This window comes from Thermobia domestica, chromosome 3 (assembly GCF_964235325.1).
Source record: "Thermobia domestica chromosome 3, izTheDome1.hap1.1, whole genome shotgun sequence".
NCBI classification, from domain to species: Eukaryota; Metazoa; Arthropoda; class Insecta; order Zygentoma; family Lepismatidae; genus Thermobia; species Thermobia domestica.
Genome location: NC_137456.1, coordinates 50635618 through 50653844, shown reverse-complemented (window position 1 = coordinate 50653844; position 18227 = coordinate 50635618). Strand labels below are relative to the sequence as shown.

Below are 18227 nucleotides of genomic sequence, written 5' to 3'. Positions count from 1 at the left end.
TTCATCATTTCACCTTGGTAAAAATACGTACAAATAAAAGTTACTACCTTTGTGACAATAACTCCAGACCGACCCCGATAATAACGTGAAGCACTTGATCAATCTCGATTAAATTTTCAACATAGATGAGATTCGGAACTTGGAATGTTTTTATTATTTCACGGTGACGGCGCAACTAAGGATAGTGGTGAGGGGGTGACATTTGAAAATGATCGAAAATGACCAATATTAATGTCGAAGCCATAGTTTTCGTGGTCACTGAGTTGAACAGTGACACTTCTGATGCCGTTTAAATCCAAATTCAGTCCACAACTTGGGGGAGAGTGAGAAAGGAGATATATAAAATTGATCGAGATTGACCGATATTAGTGCCGAATCCATAGTTTTCAGGGTCGCTGATACGAACAGTAAAACTTCCAATGTTGTTTAAATCAAAATACACCCCTTAGTGCCCAAAATAAAAAGTATTCTCTCCTTGTGTAAAACCGGTATTACACTAGTGTCACAAATATGTAAGTTTTTATTTTTTTCCTTTTTGTGTGTTTTTTAAGTCGGTTGTTTTTCTCTTAAAAAGTTTTTGTTTTTAAAGTTAGTTGTTTTTCTAAGTTGTTTATTTTTTTCTATTTTACCGTTGCACAGTAAATTTCTAATTTTATCTTCTAATTATAGTGTAACGTGCCACAATTATGCTCTGAAGTTCAGGGAGACAGTGATGATGGAAAGGAAGGAAATAGCGAAATCAGGAAAGTGAGAACAAACGGAGGAACTCCAAGGAAATTCCCATACATGATGTTTGTCTGCCATACTAGGAGCCAGCAGGAATCAAACCAGGGACCTCATGGATAAAAAAAATAAAAAATCTACCACTAATTCACGGCAGACCCCGCTAATTTTTATTGCCCGCCATTCTAGTCGTAACGAGGATTAGGAAAAACAAGGATCCTTACTTCGCCGAAAATGACACATACAAGTCTTATCTTTTGTCTGTCATAGCTGTATGAGGTAATAAGGTGAAATGAGCATTAGACGAAATCGTACGACATGAAATTACTATACTACAATTTCAGTTCTTAAAAGTTCAGCAATAGAAAAATTGGGACACGCGGAAATACGTAGGAACAAACTATGGTTCGACCAAGAATGCATTAAACTAGCAGAGAAGAGAAAACAGGCAAAATTACGGTGGCTACAAAATCCAAATGAAATAACTACACAAAATTTCGCAGATATCAGGCGGGAAACTTCCAAAACTTTTAGAACAAAGAAACGGAATTTTTTGAAAGCTAAAATTAAGGAACTTGAAGATAATAGTAAAAATAAAAATATTCGGGACATGTATAAGGGGATCAGCGAATTTAAGAAAGGCTATCAACCTCGTGCTTATATTTTAAAGAAATCTGACGGAACAGTTCTCACCGATACGGATAGCCTCTTAAATAGATGGAAAGATTTCTTTGAAGATTTGCTGAACACGCAGCCAAAAACTAATGTGCGTGGAGATAAGGAGATAAACACCGCAGAACCCTATATTCCAGAACCCAATCGAATAGAAGTGGAAGCCGCTATAAAGAAATTAAAGAAACACAAATCTCCGGGTGTAGATGAAATTCCGGCTGAGTTAATTTTAGCTGGAGGCGAAAAATTGTGGAACAAGATACACAAACTCATTCTCCTTATCTGGAACAAGGAAGAATTGCCACAAGAGTGGAAAGAGTCAATCATTGTTCCAATTCACAAGAAAGGCGACAAAACTGACTGTAATAATTATCGAGACATTTCTCTTCTGTCAACATCCTATAAAATCCTTTCAAATATTCTGTTAGCAAGATTGACCCCATACGCAGATGAAATTATTGGAGATTATCAGTGCGGATTTAGACGGAATCGATCAACTATCAACCAAATATTTACCATTCGCCAAATACTCGAAAAGAAGTGGGAATACAATACCCCGGTACATCAACTATTTATTGATTTTAGAAAGGCTTACGACTCGGTTAGGAGAGAAACATTATACAACGTTCTTACAGAACTTGGAATACCGAGAAAGCTAATTAGATTAATTAAGATATGTTTAAATGAATCCCAAAGTAAAGTCCGAGTAGGAAAATTTTTGTCCACGAGCTTCCACGTCGAAAATGGCCTGAAACAAGGAGATGCGTTGTCGCCATTATTATTTAACTTTGTGCTGGAATACGCCATAAGGAAAATCAAAAATAGCAACCAGGGCCTAGAGTTGAATGGCATTCACCAGGTTATGGCATATGCTGATGATGTAAATTTAATAGGGGATGATAGGAGAACAGTAGAAATAAATGCAGAGATCTTATTAAACGCTTGCAGGGACATGGGTTTAGAAGTAAATGCAGAGAAAACTAAATACATGGAAGTGTGTCGGGACCGTAATACGGCAAATTGTGGAGGCGTTAAAATATTAAATAATACTTTTGATAAAGTGGATACTTTCAAATATTTAGGATCAATATTAACAGACGAAAATTATATTCACGAAGAAATTAAATGTCGACTAAAAGCAGGGAATTCGTGTTACTATTCGGTTCAAAATCTCTTGTCGTCGCGAATTCTGTCGAGGAATTTGAAGCTTAAAATATATAAAACGATAATCATGCCTGTTGTTCTGTATGGTTGCGAAACATGGTCGCTTACTCTGAGGGAAGAACATAGACTGAAAGTATTTGAGAACAAGATCCTGAGAAGAATATTCGGACCCAAGAGGAACGAGAATGGGGAATGGCGGAAGCTTCATAACGAGGAACTACATAGTTTATACGGTTTACCCAACATTGTTAGGGTTGTCAAGTCTAGGAGGCTTAGGTGGGCAGGTCATGTAGCTAGAATGGAAGAAAGTAGAAACGCTTTCAAAGTCTTGACTGGTAGACCCATAGGAAAACGACCATTAGGAAGACATAGGCGCAGATGGGAGGATAATATTAAGATGGATCTCACAGAGATAGGAATACAAAGTAGAAACTGGATGGAATTAGCTAAGGATAGAAGTCAGTGGAGAGCTTTTGTGAACGCGGCACTGAACCTCCGAGTTCCATAGGCCATAGAGTTAGTTAGTTAGTTAGTTAGTTATTACTACTTTTTATCTTCCTGATCTATGCTTATCCTGCACACTGATCGATGCTAGGAAATAACACTTTCTTTCTTTTCGATTTAGATTCGTAACTATTTCTAAAACTGTGATGTAGCAAGGTAAAAACAATCAGGGTTTACTTTTCTGGGAGCGTATGGGAACTGATTGAAATCAACCGTAACTAAACTCAGCTATGTGTAGTAGACGCCAATAACCATGAGTTTTCCAGTTCTTTACATTAAATTAATTAGTATCTACATATCTGTAAAAAAAAAAAAAAAAAAGGAAGGGAAGGGAAGGGGTAAAGTAAGTCATGACATTCAAATACATCGGAAGTCTAGTGACATGAAATAACAGTTGTACAGAAGAGATTCAAAGTGTGGCTATGGAGATGACCCTAGAGAATAGGGGAAGAAGAAAAAAAACAATACGTACAATATAAAGAGGAAAGTAAATTGGTTGAGAACATATTGACACAGATTTATTTTCAGAATAATAGAAGGAAAATGAGAAAGATGAAGAAGACCGGAGAAACGAAGGAAAATACAGAGAGATGAAAGGAGCAGAGGACAGAAAGAAATGAAAAATATTCAGCTACCACACGACGCATACAAAAAAGAAGTAGAAACACAAACGATTTTATTTTGGTTTGAATTTTGTAATCAATGTCCTGAATGCGAACATTGGTACTGTGAACTGTGTTGTTTTCTGTTAGACAAAAGTTCTTACCCAGAATATGTTACAAAATCCAATATACGATACTAGTTGTTACGTAAAAAACATATTTTATTGACTTAGACTACATTCTCATATCCTATAACAAACAATTGTGTACCGAAAGCATTCATAAAGAGTGTCAGCATCCACACATTTTATTCAATTCATATTCATATTCATTAGGTGGATTGCATTACTATATTCAGCACATTTGTGTGTAGGTGGGATTTCACGTACAGTTTCCGTGAAATACTTCATTTGTTTCCATAATCTCCACGCTCTGTATTGATTTGTATTGTAACTCATGCATCGATTACTAATTTTAGTATAAATAAAAAAATAGATAAATAAAGCACGACAATTTGTCTTAATAGAGCTTTCAAAGAAATTTGCATTTCTATTTGTAAAGATCTAATTTTATTTATTTATTTATTTATTTACGATTCAATGACAATTAAAAGTTGTAGATTTTTCTTTTAAAATGTTTGAGGTTTGTTCGAAGTGTAAGGTTACATCCTATTTACATATAGTCATAATCATTAAATTGATTATCATAAATTATAACTACTGTCATTAGAAGGTCATACTGGAATAGATAATTAGAACGTATGTTTCATGTACGAATAGTTCCGGGTTTGATTCCCGATGGATATACAGGTCTCAGATGAAAAGCTAGGAATGGTCCACTGTAAACAAATTGATGCTACATGCCCTTGATGCTGACAATGGAGCAGGGCGCGTTAACGTATTGATACAGAGCTCATTTCTTGTGTGAGAGATTCCAGGTTCGATTCCAGAGCAGATGAGTTAGCGATAGGCAACATCGTATCTTGAATTTGCTCGAGGCTATCTCGTTCCTTCCAATTTCATGTACTTTTCTTAAACATCCGTCATCTTTAGCCTAAAGGCCATACACACTGTGGGAAGGCACGCACATAGAAATTTTTGCATGGAGGGGACCAAGCTTTTGGGATTAGGACCAATACTACGAGTCAATACATTTATGTAGTGTTGAACGGCTATTATTCTGCACCCGACTCTGTTGCATCGGGTCCGCCGTTCGATCCCAGCTCGCGCCAACTGAGCTTTATGGTTGACAAACACCGCGTGAATGGGTTTTCTCAGGACTTTACTGTTTCCTCCCACTTTCTTCATTCCACCATTTCTCATCATCACCGTCTCTTTTAGCCTGGCCAGCATAATCGTGGGACGTAAAACTTAAAAGATTTCAATTCATTTAATTTATTCTGCACCCGAAAAGATGATAAGTAATTGTAAAATACTTACACCTATATTTTCAGAAAAAATGAGAGATAGAGTACAGACGAAGTATAAAATAATTTTTTATGCTACACCAATCATTTCCCTGACAAATAAGTATAGTTTTATTGACAAAGTATACAAATGTATGTTGACTTAGGAATTTTGGGGGAAGTTTGGATCCAGTGGATCCCCAGTGGGTCACTAAATTTTAAAGAAAATTGCATATTTTCTCTCTGATTTCTTTGATGTCAGAAGGTAAGTTTGAGTTATAGAACAACTTATCCAAATGAATTTTGAGTTTTTTTCGAATTTTGAAACATCCATAAAAACTTAATATTATAGTTTTAGGAAATTACTAGTTAAATACCGTACAATGTTTTAAAAATCTGCAAAACTCAATGTATTTTATTAAGCAACTCCTGCAGATTTTCCAAACGTAATTTCTTTGTTTTCTAATGAAAAATGTGGGTAGCCGAGTGGTTCATAGTGTCCTTGTGGTGTGGTGTATAACTCAAGGCTGGCCTAATGATCTCCGCAGGGTATCGGATGAAACGAGAATCTTCTTAGAAAAGCTTACATCTGTAAAGGTTTTTTTGCTCCATTTTTTTTTTAAAGTGAGTTTCAATTAGGGTATAATTATCTCGAATGAAAGGACGAAAACATAGCATTTCCATGAAGTATGTGAACATCATATTTCCTTTGTTGCGTTCTTTGTGCAATGCTTTACAGTACTGACCAAGTAAGAAAATTTGAAAAACTTGCAAAAGAAGTTTAAGTATGACTTCTCTTCTCAAACTGAATTAAAACAAATAAATCATAGTGGCAATTGCACATAGGTAGATCGCCAAGGAGCTGTGGTAGGTTGCCAAAGATGTCCATACTCTAAGATAGAACACTAAATCAAAATGTTTGGTCAGCCCTGGTGTAAACCAATGAAAGTAGGAGGGTTGGGAGTGGAGTATGCAAGGGGTTATCGAGGTTAAACTCAATTTGAACAAGATATGGAAAAGTAAATATTTTAATGTGTTACGATAAATGTATAAAAAATCACTTTTGTCTTAAAAGAAAATGAAATTGCGTGCTTTAACCCCGTTAGCAAAATTCTTCATAAGCCACTGGTTTGAGTCCGTCTGAAGAACATGACCATTTTTAACTGTCCATGTTTCCCTGAAAATAGTAGAAAATTCATCTCAAGGATCTCTTGGTCAATCGCTAATAATCTGAATTTATGATGGACAACACCATGCCTGTATGTTTTCTCAAGATTTACCCGTTTCCTTCGACATTTTTATTAAGAGTTCTAGTCACTGCGAAATTAAAATACCGCTAATTCTATAGTAATTACGTGATATCTTCAAATAGATAAAAGATAACCGAAATGTGGAACACGAGCGACCTAGACAATATTATCTTGCATGAGGTACCGTTATCAAAAGTCACCTAGTGCAGCCATTTAGAAACGCGAAAATAAATGCCGATTTTCTTTTTTTTTTTTTTAAAAAACTTGAAATCGAAAGCAGATAAGTAAGTCCTGATAACGGTATTACCTGACCAGGATAACAGTGCGGTTTAGGGAGGATGGCGCTGCTGTTGTGTTTACATCAGTTTCTTGGCAAGCGCGGCGGGACAGGGGAGCGAAGAGTTTCACTCTGCAGTTTATCCAACGGTTTCTAAAAGTTGTAGTTTGGATGTTATGCAAAGCCTAATCTCTTTCTGCTTAATATAGAACGCCGTAAATTATGTGGTTGTAGTGAACCATTCCTGCAGTAATGCAGATGTACTGTGAATAGTGATATATGAATGGAAATTACCAATTTAAGAACAACCCAACACAATTGACAATTCAGTGAGCTTCTACCATCTATTAAGCAGATTGTATATAAATTGATTACGTTTTATTCGATGTCATTATAAAACAGGAGCAGCCTGTAAAGCGCTGCTCGCTAGTTTAGTCGCACGTTAATATGGACGGTGTATTGTTGTTGTTCTTGACTTTTGCTTCTTACTTAAGATGTTCTACAAATAACTTCAATAACTTTTGAAACTGTTTGTCTTAACTTGAGCCAGGGACGGATACAGGCTGAATGTTTCGGGGGTCTGTCCTTCGAAGTCAAATCAAGGTAAGAGTGTTTTGCAAAAAAAAAAGAAAAAGAAAAAGAAAGAAAAAGAAAAAAAGAAAAAAGAAAAGAAAAAATAAAACAACTTTAGAAAAGGAGAAGTAGCTATTGTCTGCAATTTCTAGAACAGAAATGGCCACCTGTGATTTCGAAGGTGGACATTTTTTTGAGCAAGAACGCCAATGTAACTAATTTCTTGCAATTTATTGCTTTGACTTCTGCAACGTAAAACAAAATAAGTAAGGCCTACCTATTTTGAGTTTTATTTTACATTTATAATACAAAGGTGAAAATTCTTAGGTTTTATTTTTAAAATAAAAAAATATATTATGGGGTGGCAATCGCCCCGATCGCCCCTCTGGAGTTGCCCCTGACTTGAGCATATACGTGAAGTGGTTTATTACGAACAGAACAAAAGGAACTGTGATAGATTGATTACAAGTAATCCGGTTAGAAACACTGCTGGGTCATTCCACGTCAGTTCATCCAGGCCATGTCACCCACCGACTCGGAATTTGATGATATTTGGTACACTTGGTCTACAACCACCAAAACTAACTTGTGCAAAATTTGAAAGTTCTCGCTCAACCCATTCCCATGTTATGGTCCATCAAAATTTGGACATGGTAGGCAAAAATTTCTACTCGCGACAGCCGGAAATGGTGCATCGAGGTTTAAAATTTCCCTCATAACATGCTGATATGAATCCTTTCAGACAACAAACCTATCCATTCTGATGCAGAATTGTCCGTAGATTTCAAATCTGTGGTCAGATTTGACATAACATCAACCTAAAGTGCACTTATGTACACAAAACTAGTAAAAAGTATGCTTGAAAAACAAGCCTCAACTAGAAGTACAAAAATGGCTCTATTTCAAAAAGTACCAAATTCACAGAAATAATCCCTAGATATTCTGAAAGAGGATGAAATTTCCTATAAAATGAAGTGAAAATCGTTTTGGGTATTTAACTTATTGCCAAAGAAGAAATAAAAATGCAGTTTTATACAATGTGCAGATAATTGTAATATTTTCTAGCCCTCAAACACACTTACATAGGCCTATACATTTCATTTTTTGGCAACAGTTTTCCATTTCTGTTCAATTAATAATTTACATTTATTACTCAATTGGTATTGCCTACCATTACGAGTAAATGGAGTCTTAATAACAGATAAAATGTGCTGTACTGGGACCCAACATGTGCCAGCTCTGCTAGGCCAATAAAAGGATGCTGTAGGTCCAGCTGGGTGCATGAATTTTATATTTATATCCGCATTGTCAGCATCTACTTCTACTACTAATCCGATATACCACTTATTATCATAGATGCATGCTACACAGCAATTAACTTTGATGTCCTGGCAAGCCAACTTTTCCAACTGATCATATCCTGGTGCAAAGTTAAATTCTAAATCTGGTGTTTCATCTGTACTCAATCGTCTTGCTGTTTTAACTGTATTTGACAGTGGTACAAACTTATGAAAACCTCTTGTGCCTGCTACAGTCTGAGCAATCTGGAAACGATTTGCTAACACACTTCTTATATTGTTAATCTCAGCTTCAGGTAGATAAAAAAATGTAATTTTCGATAACTGACGCTTGCAAAAGTCATACATTTGTTTTGGATTTGTTATCTGGTTTTGAAATGGCCTCTGCAGATTTGCCTTTGTAACACATCGTTTCACACTGCCACCAATCCCATCGCAAGGTGACTTGCCATGGCTGGTGGCAAAGAAAGACCAACAAGCAGATATGCCAAAGTCTTGGAGATGATGGCACAGACTTAAAAAGCTCTTACAGTTCTTATATTGTGCAGCACACCCATCTGTTACATATTCGACCCTTTTAATATGTGGATATTTAAGAACGACATGGTTTCAGATTGGACTTTATACACAAAAGGCACGTCATGATGTAAGACATCAGATAAAAAACATAGAGATTTCTCAGTTAAACAGTTAGTTTCAATAAAATAAAGTACAACAGGGTGTAAGGAACTTGACACATGACTCCAATGGTAGGTCTGTATCTCATTTTGCAAAGTCCATCAATATAATGGCTTCATCATGAGAGAGATTTTGTTTACGTTCCTTTAGGTAAGTTGCCTGCGTCTTAGCAATGAAAGAATGAGGTATTAATCCTTGGAGCTTCTGAACAAAATGATCAATGAATTCTGGAATTGGTAGTGTTCTTTCTACTAACTGACTACGATCGATATTGACCCACTCTGTAAAGCTTACCTGCTCGTCATCCCAGTAGTCCTCGATTTTATTTTGGAGAAATTCTGTTATTTTACTGCTATCCTGGGGACATTTCACACACACTCCTAACATACAATTTCTATTAGTTTTGTCACACACCATCAGTGAAATTGCATGATCAAGATCTTCCTTTTTTAAACTAATGGCATGCAATAATAAATCTACATTTTGATGAGTAGTACACACACAGACACTGTGTGTACCTGTTGAACCTGCAACAACACACCATTTAGGCCTTAATAAGCAGAATTTGGAAAACCCAATTTTAATATCAGGATGTTTTTCTTTAAAAGCAACGTAAAGCTCACTTAGATTGCACAATATTAGTCGTTTTTGCATGTGGAGATTTCTTTTAACACAAAATCTTTTCTTCCAGGAAGTATCCGACTAAATTCGTCATCTTGATAGAAATTTTGAACTAAAGTTACAGTTTCTTCAGGTAGTCTTTTCCCTAATCTGTGTTCTGGTAAGGAGCATATACCCTTGCTTTTATTTAATGCCCTAGCCTGCGTAACCATGTATTCACTAACATTAAAAACATCAGACACTTTTTTGCGGGACCATGACTCTGGAGCAATAGTGAGAATTTGAAGTTTTTCACGTCTATTTGCTATTGCTATCTTCTGCTTCATTAACAGAACTAAGCGATCCAGGTCTTCTGCTTTTTCTTTTGCACTGGTTCTTAAGTCCGAATCACTGGTGTCAGATAACAAGTGTTCTGTGTCAAGCTGTAAACTGCGTTTCATTGTTAACTTCGCTGCTTCGTGCATCACTTTGATTTTTTTACGCCCAACTGCTACACGCTGATGTGCAGGAACAGCATGTAGTTTTAAAGGTGAAAGACCTAAATGTGTTAAACTTGCATCAATTTTTGCTTTTTCTTCTTCCACTGCAGCTTCTCTTGTATCCGGATCAAATTTGAATTCGCTGTCTGAACTTTTGTGTGGAGATGCTGACTCTAGCGTGTCTGAAGACTATTTCCCTTGTTTGACAGTAGTGATTTCCTTTTCCACTCTTTTGCGGCAGTTGGAGCACATTTTCTGGCCTGGGATAACGATAATGTCCAGATGTTTCCTGACGGTTTTAGCAAGTTCCAGCGTCACTGTTCGCAAATCACGTCGCACTATTTTCTTGTGTCTTGTAAAAGGATCACAACATTTCTGGTGAGCTAGTCCATAGTGATGCAAATACCACTGTTTATGATGAAAACAAATAGCCAGGTTCTCATTGGTACCTTGTAATTTAGACCTCCACAAAATAAGTTCAATTTCACTCTCTGCGAAAGTTTCATTATTAACTGGCAGAATTTCCTTTGTAGAACCATATGTAGTCTGGTGGCATTTTGAGTCTGGATGTGCACAACCTATGCTGCAAGGAGGTAGATCAGTCTCAGTAACTTCAGATGAACCTTCACCTTCCATTTTAATCCTAAAAATGAAATCAGAAAATAAATAATTAATTAATTACTGTATACATTAGTTAATTAATTTATAAACGTTAGTAACTACAAATCGCAATATTGCAAATTATGCAGCCAATGATGCTATTATGTAATTCAAAATGTGTCACAAACTATGAAACTTTTGCTTTTCAAATTTTCTCCTTTGTTGTTCCGCACTCTTTGTTCACCCAGGGTACTTCTAATTGCTGCCACATAGTAACAGCCATGTCAACTAAAAGAGGCAGGAGGAAAATTTCAACAATTCTTTTCATTCATGTTGACATTTTTAAATGTAGTACATCACATGCTCAAATACCCAACATGATTTTCACTTCATTGTATAGGAAATTTCATCCTCTTTCAGAATATCTAGGGATTATTTCTGTGAATTTGGTACTTTTTGAAATAGAGCCATTTTTGTACTTCTAGTTGAGTCTTGTTTTTCAAGTATACCTTTTACTAGTTTTTTGTACAAAAGTGCACTTTAGGTTGATGTTATGTCAAATCTGACCACAGATTTGAAATCTACAGACAATTCTGCATCAGAATGGATAGGTTTGTTGTCTGAAAGGATTCATAGCAGCATGTTATGAGGGAAATTTTAAACCTCGATGCACCATTTCCGGCTGTCGCGAGTAGAAATTTTTGCCTACCATGTCCAAATTTTGATGGACCGTAACATGGGAACGGGTTGAGCGAGAACTCTGAAATTTTGCACAAGTTAGTTTTGGTGGTTGTAGACCAGGTGTACCAAATATCATTAAAATCTGAGTCGGTGGCTGACATTTCGGTTTTTCGCTGGATGAACTGACGTGGAATGACCCTGCTGCTTGCGTTTTAGTTCCAAAACTGGCCGCCCGCACTCGTTCGCTGGTCAAGTAATACGGTATCTCATGTAAAATAATATTATCTAGGGAGCTCTTCTTCCACTTTTCGATTATCTTTTAACAAGGGAAGACCAGGGTATTCACGAACACTTACGCTTTGATTATAAATAACTGTTTCGCTTTTAGAGATAATATTAAGATTTCTTGTGTATAGAAAGCTTGGAGCTTTTCTTGTTTACTAAAGTGAAGAGAAAAATTAAAAGTAGCATTTTTCAACAAATCAGTGAGATGTTTTAAAAATGTACATATTTTCGGGATTGCCCTAGTGTTCGGGGTAATACCGAACATACTGTTTACTTTAAACGTTCCTCTACAAAACAAGCGAAATGCATTAAAAATACATTAAAATATACCGTAATTTAATATTTAAATCTTTAATAAGAATCATAATTACAGACATAACTAATAAATAGCAAATAATAACTATAGCAAACTATTCTAATTAATAAAGCTAATAACGCTTATTGGCAAGGCATGATCTATTTTCGAAACCAATTTCATTAACTTATTACTTACTTTTCAATAAAAAAAATTATTTTAAAAATTTATAGTTTATTCCACGCCATGGGGCAAATCCTGAAACTCCAGGATAATGGCAAACATTCTGTCTGGCATTTCCCCATGAGACGCCATTTTATTGTTATAGTTGAAACTAATTGTTGACTGCATAGAGGCTAGTAAGATTACAAAGAACTAATGCTCAAATATAGGGGAATATATATCCTTAAATGTATCAATGTGGATAAGATAAGAACCAACATACCTTGCTCACATTGTTGAATCAACGTTATAAGTGAATCGACAAAAACAACAAAACGTCTTCTTCCTGGCAATCCATTCAACTGACTGGCACCAAATTTTTGCTACACTTTTCCACGTCTCTTCGCTAGTGTGAAGCAAAATCGTCTGTTTTCTAACAAGCTTCTGTGGGCGTAAATTTGGGTGTCCGGCATTACCTCAGTGTTCGCGAATATCCTGGTTACTCCTGTATGAATATATCACGTAATTACTGTAAAATTAGCGATATTTTAATTTCGCTGTGATCGGGCCTCTTAAACAGTTTCGCTGTGATCGGGCCATATATATAAGTACTCACTTTCGTTAGCTATCGGTTCCATTCCTTTCAGCCTCCGCTCATGTTTAATCAACAATGTGTGTGTAGCTATCTGCATTTTCAATATAACCCACGCCATTCCACCTTTTGCAAACGTTTCGATCTAATGTTTATGAAAGTTTTCTTTTTGATTGTTATTACAATAACATTACTCTCTTTACTTTATTTTGCAGGACCGGTTGAGGTTTCACTCAGTATAGAGATAAACAAATTGCTTGAGATCGATGCGGAAAATAATGTAAGTATAAGTGCTACTGTAACTATTTTGGTTTATTTAATGGAAGCGACTATAGCACCAGATTTGTTTGATGTCCGCGTGTAATGTGTGATATGAGAGTCTTTTTTTTTTATAGTAATTGATATATAAGCGAATAATGTTACATCAATGATCTTTGTACTTGTAGTTTAGAAATGCATTCTTCAAACAACCATTTCACTGTTTCTAATTCTGAACGAGCGTGTTTGTTTGTGGTAATACGTTGGAGAGTGTACGATATACGGTTAATTCGATCTGGATGAAATTTTGTATGGTGGTATATCTTGACCTACTATACAACTTTTTTGAAATATTATCGTGAGCAGAACTTTGGTTCGTTAGTTATATGTAGAACTAGACTTCGGCTAGCTGGGGGCTCTGCTCCCAGACCCCTCGTTTGCTCAGCCTACGGCCACGTATCTATTAAACTCACAATTCTAAGGAATTTCAAGTTTTTTCTCCTATTTCAACTATCTAAAAATATAGGATTTTGTACCCAAGAAAACGTCCATTTAAATAACATGGAAATTTTTTCATCCCCCTTTAGACCCCTTAAAAACTAAAAATATTCACTTTCGGCAGTTTTTCTGTATGTTAGTCCCGGAAGGCTACAATCATGCCAAATTTTATCATTCTAATCCTGCCAGAAGTGCCTAAACATTTTAGGATGTCAAAAATCTCCCATATAAATAACATGGGAAATAATTTTTCAGTTCCCCATAAAACTACTCTAAAGTGGGATTTTTTTATTTTTGGTGATTTAGTTTGATAACGCCATCAACAATGTACAAGCATACCGAATTTCAAGATTTAATTCAACTTCCAAGTACCTAAAATATGAGATTATATGTCCATAAAAAGACTCATTTAAATAACATGGGGAATTTTTTTCATCCTCCCTTTAGACCCCCTAAAAATTAAAAAAAAAAAATATTCACTTCTGGCAATTTTCCCGTAGGTTAGTAACGAAAACCTATAGTCATACCAAATTTCAGCTTTCCACGTCAACCAGAAGTACCCGTTTATTTAATGTCAATTCACGTAGTTTTGTTTTATATATAGTTAGGATAGGATAATAATAAAACAGTGCGTGTCTCAGTATGTGCGTCTGTTATAAGCTTTCCGCATAGAAAAGAGTTACCTAGAACCACCAAATGTTGGGCACAGATAGACCTTCCATCGATCTAATCACATATGAAGACGTTTCCTTTTTACTTATGTTTGGCTTGGGGGAAATCTATATATATATATATATGCACGAAAATATATGTATATTTTTCGCAATTTCTGAAGACACCTTGTGTGTATGTAACCACCATTACATATTGGTTATGCGGGCTAACATAACAGGAGAGAATAAATATCAGAGAAATGGAATACAAGACGTTATTCTTCCTCTTTTTAATCCTGGTTCTGAAGAAGACTTCGCAATGAAGATTATTTACAGCTAGTGTAAAATAAAAATCAAATTATGAACAAGTGTTTTAAGATTATACGAAGGTGTAGATTTTTTTTCAATTGTCTCTAGTAAAAGGAAATGAAATCTCAGTTTGACTTCCCAGGAATGTCCTTTAGGTTAAGGGGGGGTAGCGATCAAAGCAAGTGAATGATAATGGAAGAATAGAAGAAATGAGAAAATGGAAGGAAACTTGGGTACCCGAGAAAGTCAACGAACATTGTGTTGTCCACCACAAACGTACTTGGCCAGGGATCAAAAATGACACTCCAAGCACCACAGGCAACTGCTCTACCACTGAACCACCGTGTTCTTCCTCCCCCAATTATCTCTAGTACTGTTCATTCTTCCCAAATTGCCTCGTGGTGACAGAATATTAAAAGCCCATGCTTTTTGTGTCTATAGTTTCGGGTTTGCCTTCCAGAAGATGTATTTACCTCAGATACAAGTACAAAAGAACACAGCAAGTCCAGACCATTTAACCTCAGTTGCTGGAAAGGGACATCAAGCTCCTTATGGCTTTTCTCCTAATGTTATCTTATATTTCATCGCTGTTTCTTTTTATTTCAATCAGTTTATTTGCTTTATTCCTTTAGATACATATTCTTTGAACACTTCTGTTCTTTGTTGTTGTGTTTTAATGTCTATATTTCTGTTCTATACATCAAAACCTAAACAAATGATAATGTGATGGTTCAGTATTGGACAAATGTGATAGGTGGACGAATTCTACTCACGATATACTCCGTGTTTCATATTTTTATAGAATTTTTTTATTTAATTCTTAGTGAGAATTCATTATAATTATTTATTTTGTGTTCCTTTTTGTTTATATAAAGGTAACCAAGAAAATTGTGTTGCTTTTTGTAGAGATCTGTGTTCAATCCACCATCACACTGTGAAATGAAATGAAATCTTTGAATTTTACGTCCCACGGTTATGCCGGTTATTCTAAAGGAGACGGTGATGATGAGAGATGAGTGAAATGGTGGAATGAAGAACGTGGGAGGAAACGGGAGAACCCCGAGAAAACCCACGAGCACGGTGTTTGTCCACCACAAAGTTCACATGGCGGGGGCTGGGATCGAACCCGGGACCCCAAGCACCAGAGGTGAACGCTCTACCACTGAGCCACCGCGCCCCCCTCATCACACTGTGAGTTGAATGCGAATGGAGATAAGGCGAAAGTCAGTTATTGGTGTCGGTATATCCAACATACTATCTGGTTGTGGCACTTCAGTTACACCGTGAACTTGCGTAAGAACAGAGTGAACATGGGACCTCCACAAAGCGCCAATAATGGCGTATATGTTGTATGAGTTCAAACTGGGGTCAAACGCCGAGGCCTTGGTGGTGTTATGACTGCGCGGACAGTGCAGTGGTGGTTTAATAAGTTTAAGGACGGTGACGAAACACTCAAAGACGCATCATGTGCAAAATGGAGATCTTGCAGTGGCAAAATGAAGAGGTGAACAGTGGCAAGATATGTGAGGAACTGGGACCACAATTCCCAGTGTAAGTGGAGAAACCATTCGGCAGCACTTCCATCAACTTAGGAAGTACTACAAATTGGGTCCATGGGCCCCATATGATTTAACTCCAGGCCACAAGGCAACGCGAGCAGACACCTGTATTTCTTTGCTGTCTCGTCTGAGGAAGGAGTAATTTCTGGACAGGGTGTTGACATGTGATGAGAAGTGGGTCCCGTACGAAGCTCCACGGCGTCATCTTTATTGGTTACCATCTCATGAACCAATTCCAAAACAGCTGCAACCAGCAGCACTGCATCAGAAGAAGGTTCTCCTGTGTGTTTGAAGGACAGTTGGCGGCATCGTACATCGCTAACTACTACCAGCTGGCCAGAGCATCAATACAATTGTGTATTGTCAACAATTGAGCTATTTTCAAGAAAAACTCAAAACTCTGGAGAAAGCACTTCTGAATCGCAAAGGGGTGCTCCTGTTACAGGACAACGCTAAGCCTCAGGTGCAGGACACCACTCTGCATCTTGGATGGGAAACACTATTGTATGCAAAATACTCCCCGGACATTGCACCGTCCGATTATCACCTGCTCCATTCCTTGGACGATGACCTTAAAGGACGCCAGTTCAAATCCCTAGTAGAGGTGCAAAATGCACTTGATACTTTCTTCGCTACACGGCCCACCAAATTCTACCGCGATGGAATCCATGACCTTCCAGAACGTTGGGAGAAGGTCGTCGATGGTGATGGGAACTATTTTTGATCTTCCATGTACGTCTTAGGTGACATATCGATGTTCGAAGGTAGTGGGTGGAAAAGTGACAGGACTTATTTGGTTACCTTTATATTTGATTTAACAATTGCATGGCAGTTGTGAGTCTATGAATTTTGTGACAAAATGTACATTGGCAGAATTGCTGCAATCGATTTCCCTTGATCTCGCTGCATTTCAACCAATGAAAGCTCTTGAAAAGAGGACTAAGCCAAAAACATTTGAGATCTTGCATTGTACTACTTTGCTGGTCATTCTCAATGCTCATCTCTCGCGACAAAAGAGAACACTGTATGAGGAAAAGCATCTACAAAAAAACACGCTTATTTATTTTTTTAAGATGGTTAGTTTCTTCCGGAAGGATATCTTGAGACACAATCTCTTGCATGTATGTTTGGTATAGTTCTGACATTTATTGAAAATTCCACTACTTTATCAAAGCAACTCAGACATTTCCCAGTAACCCTTTCGTGGATTAGTTTTTTCTAGAAGTAATAAGGTGATGCCTCTTTCACGTTACGCAAAACACGCTCAAAGATTAAAAATCGAGTACAATTACCATTCGACTAGTGGAAAAGACTCATAGCTATAATGGAAACAGTGGTTTCCGGTGCAGCAAACAAGATTATACTTAGGTCTCATTGGCTCTAAGAGTACTTTCCATTGCCCAGAAAAGGGCTAAACGAGTTAAGATCCAAATAAGGATCATTTACAGTTTCTGCAAGTAACTTTAATTTCTACATGTACGTTAACTATACGCAAGTATAAAAATAATCATTTCAAATAGATCCTCGCTCGTACAGATTCTATCAGCGCATTTCACCACTCTGGTCCTAACATCGAATTTTAAAAAAAGTCAAATTTGTGGACAAATGTTAATTTCAAGCGGGTTCAACGTTCCATGAGTAGATTCCGTCTCCACAGATTTCTCTCAAATTGCCGGTAAACTTATTACCTCTTCGTTCCAAAATCGGAAGAAAAATAGTCAAATATAATGTGGAATGTTAATTTGAACTAAGTTGTTACACGCATTTTTTGTCATTTGGACGTCGTGTCTGTTTTCTAGGTGTTTGCTTTAGATATGTGGTTTTACATGAGTTGGAAGGAAAACAGAATAGCGATAAACGAAACGGCAGGAGGAGCACCTACCGTCACTTTGGATTCTAACCAACAGCACATTATTTGGAAACCCGTCTTCTTTGAAGCTTCGATGAGGGATCTAATAATTCGCCAAGGCATCAATGAAATGATGAGAATCACCATCTCGAAAGACAAAGTTGTTTTGTACGCTGCTGGGTAAGTAAATAAACTTTCTATCATTAAACAATTAGTGTACGCTAGAACATGGATGATCCA

The 18227-nt window shown here is 36.7% G+C and overlaps 1 protein-coding gene across 1 annotated transcript in view; it reads left to right on the top strand.

The window, feature by feature from the left end:
• LOC145681779 (glycine receptor subunit alphaZ1-like) overlaps positions 1-18227 on the top strand; it is an 85554-nt gene that overhangs the window by 11476 nt on the left and 55851 nt on the right. The window contains exons 3-4 of the mRNA XM_081753390.1: positions 13077-13141; positions 17938-18167. Of these exons, the coding sequence (XP_081609516.1) occupies positions 13077-13141; positions 17938-18167 (295 nt within the window). The remainder of the gene's footprint in view (positions 1-13076; positions 13142-17937; positions 18168-18227) is intronic.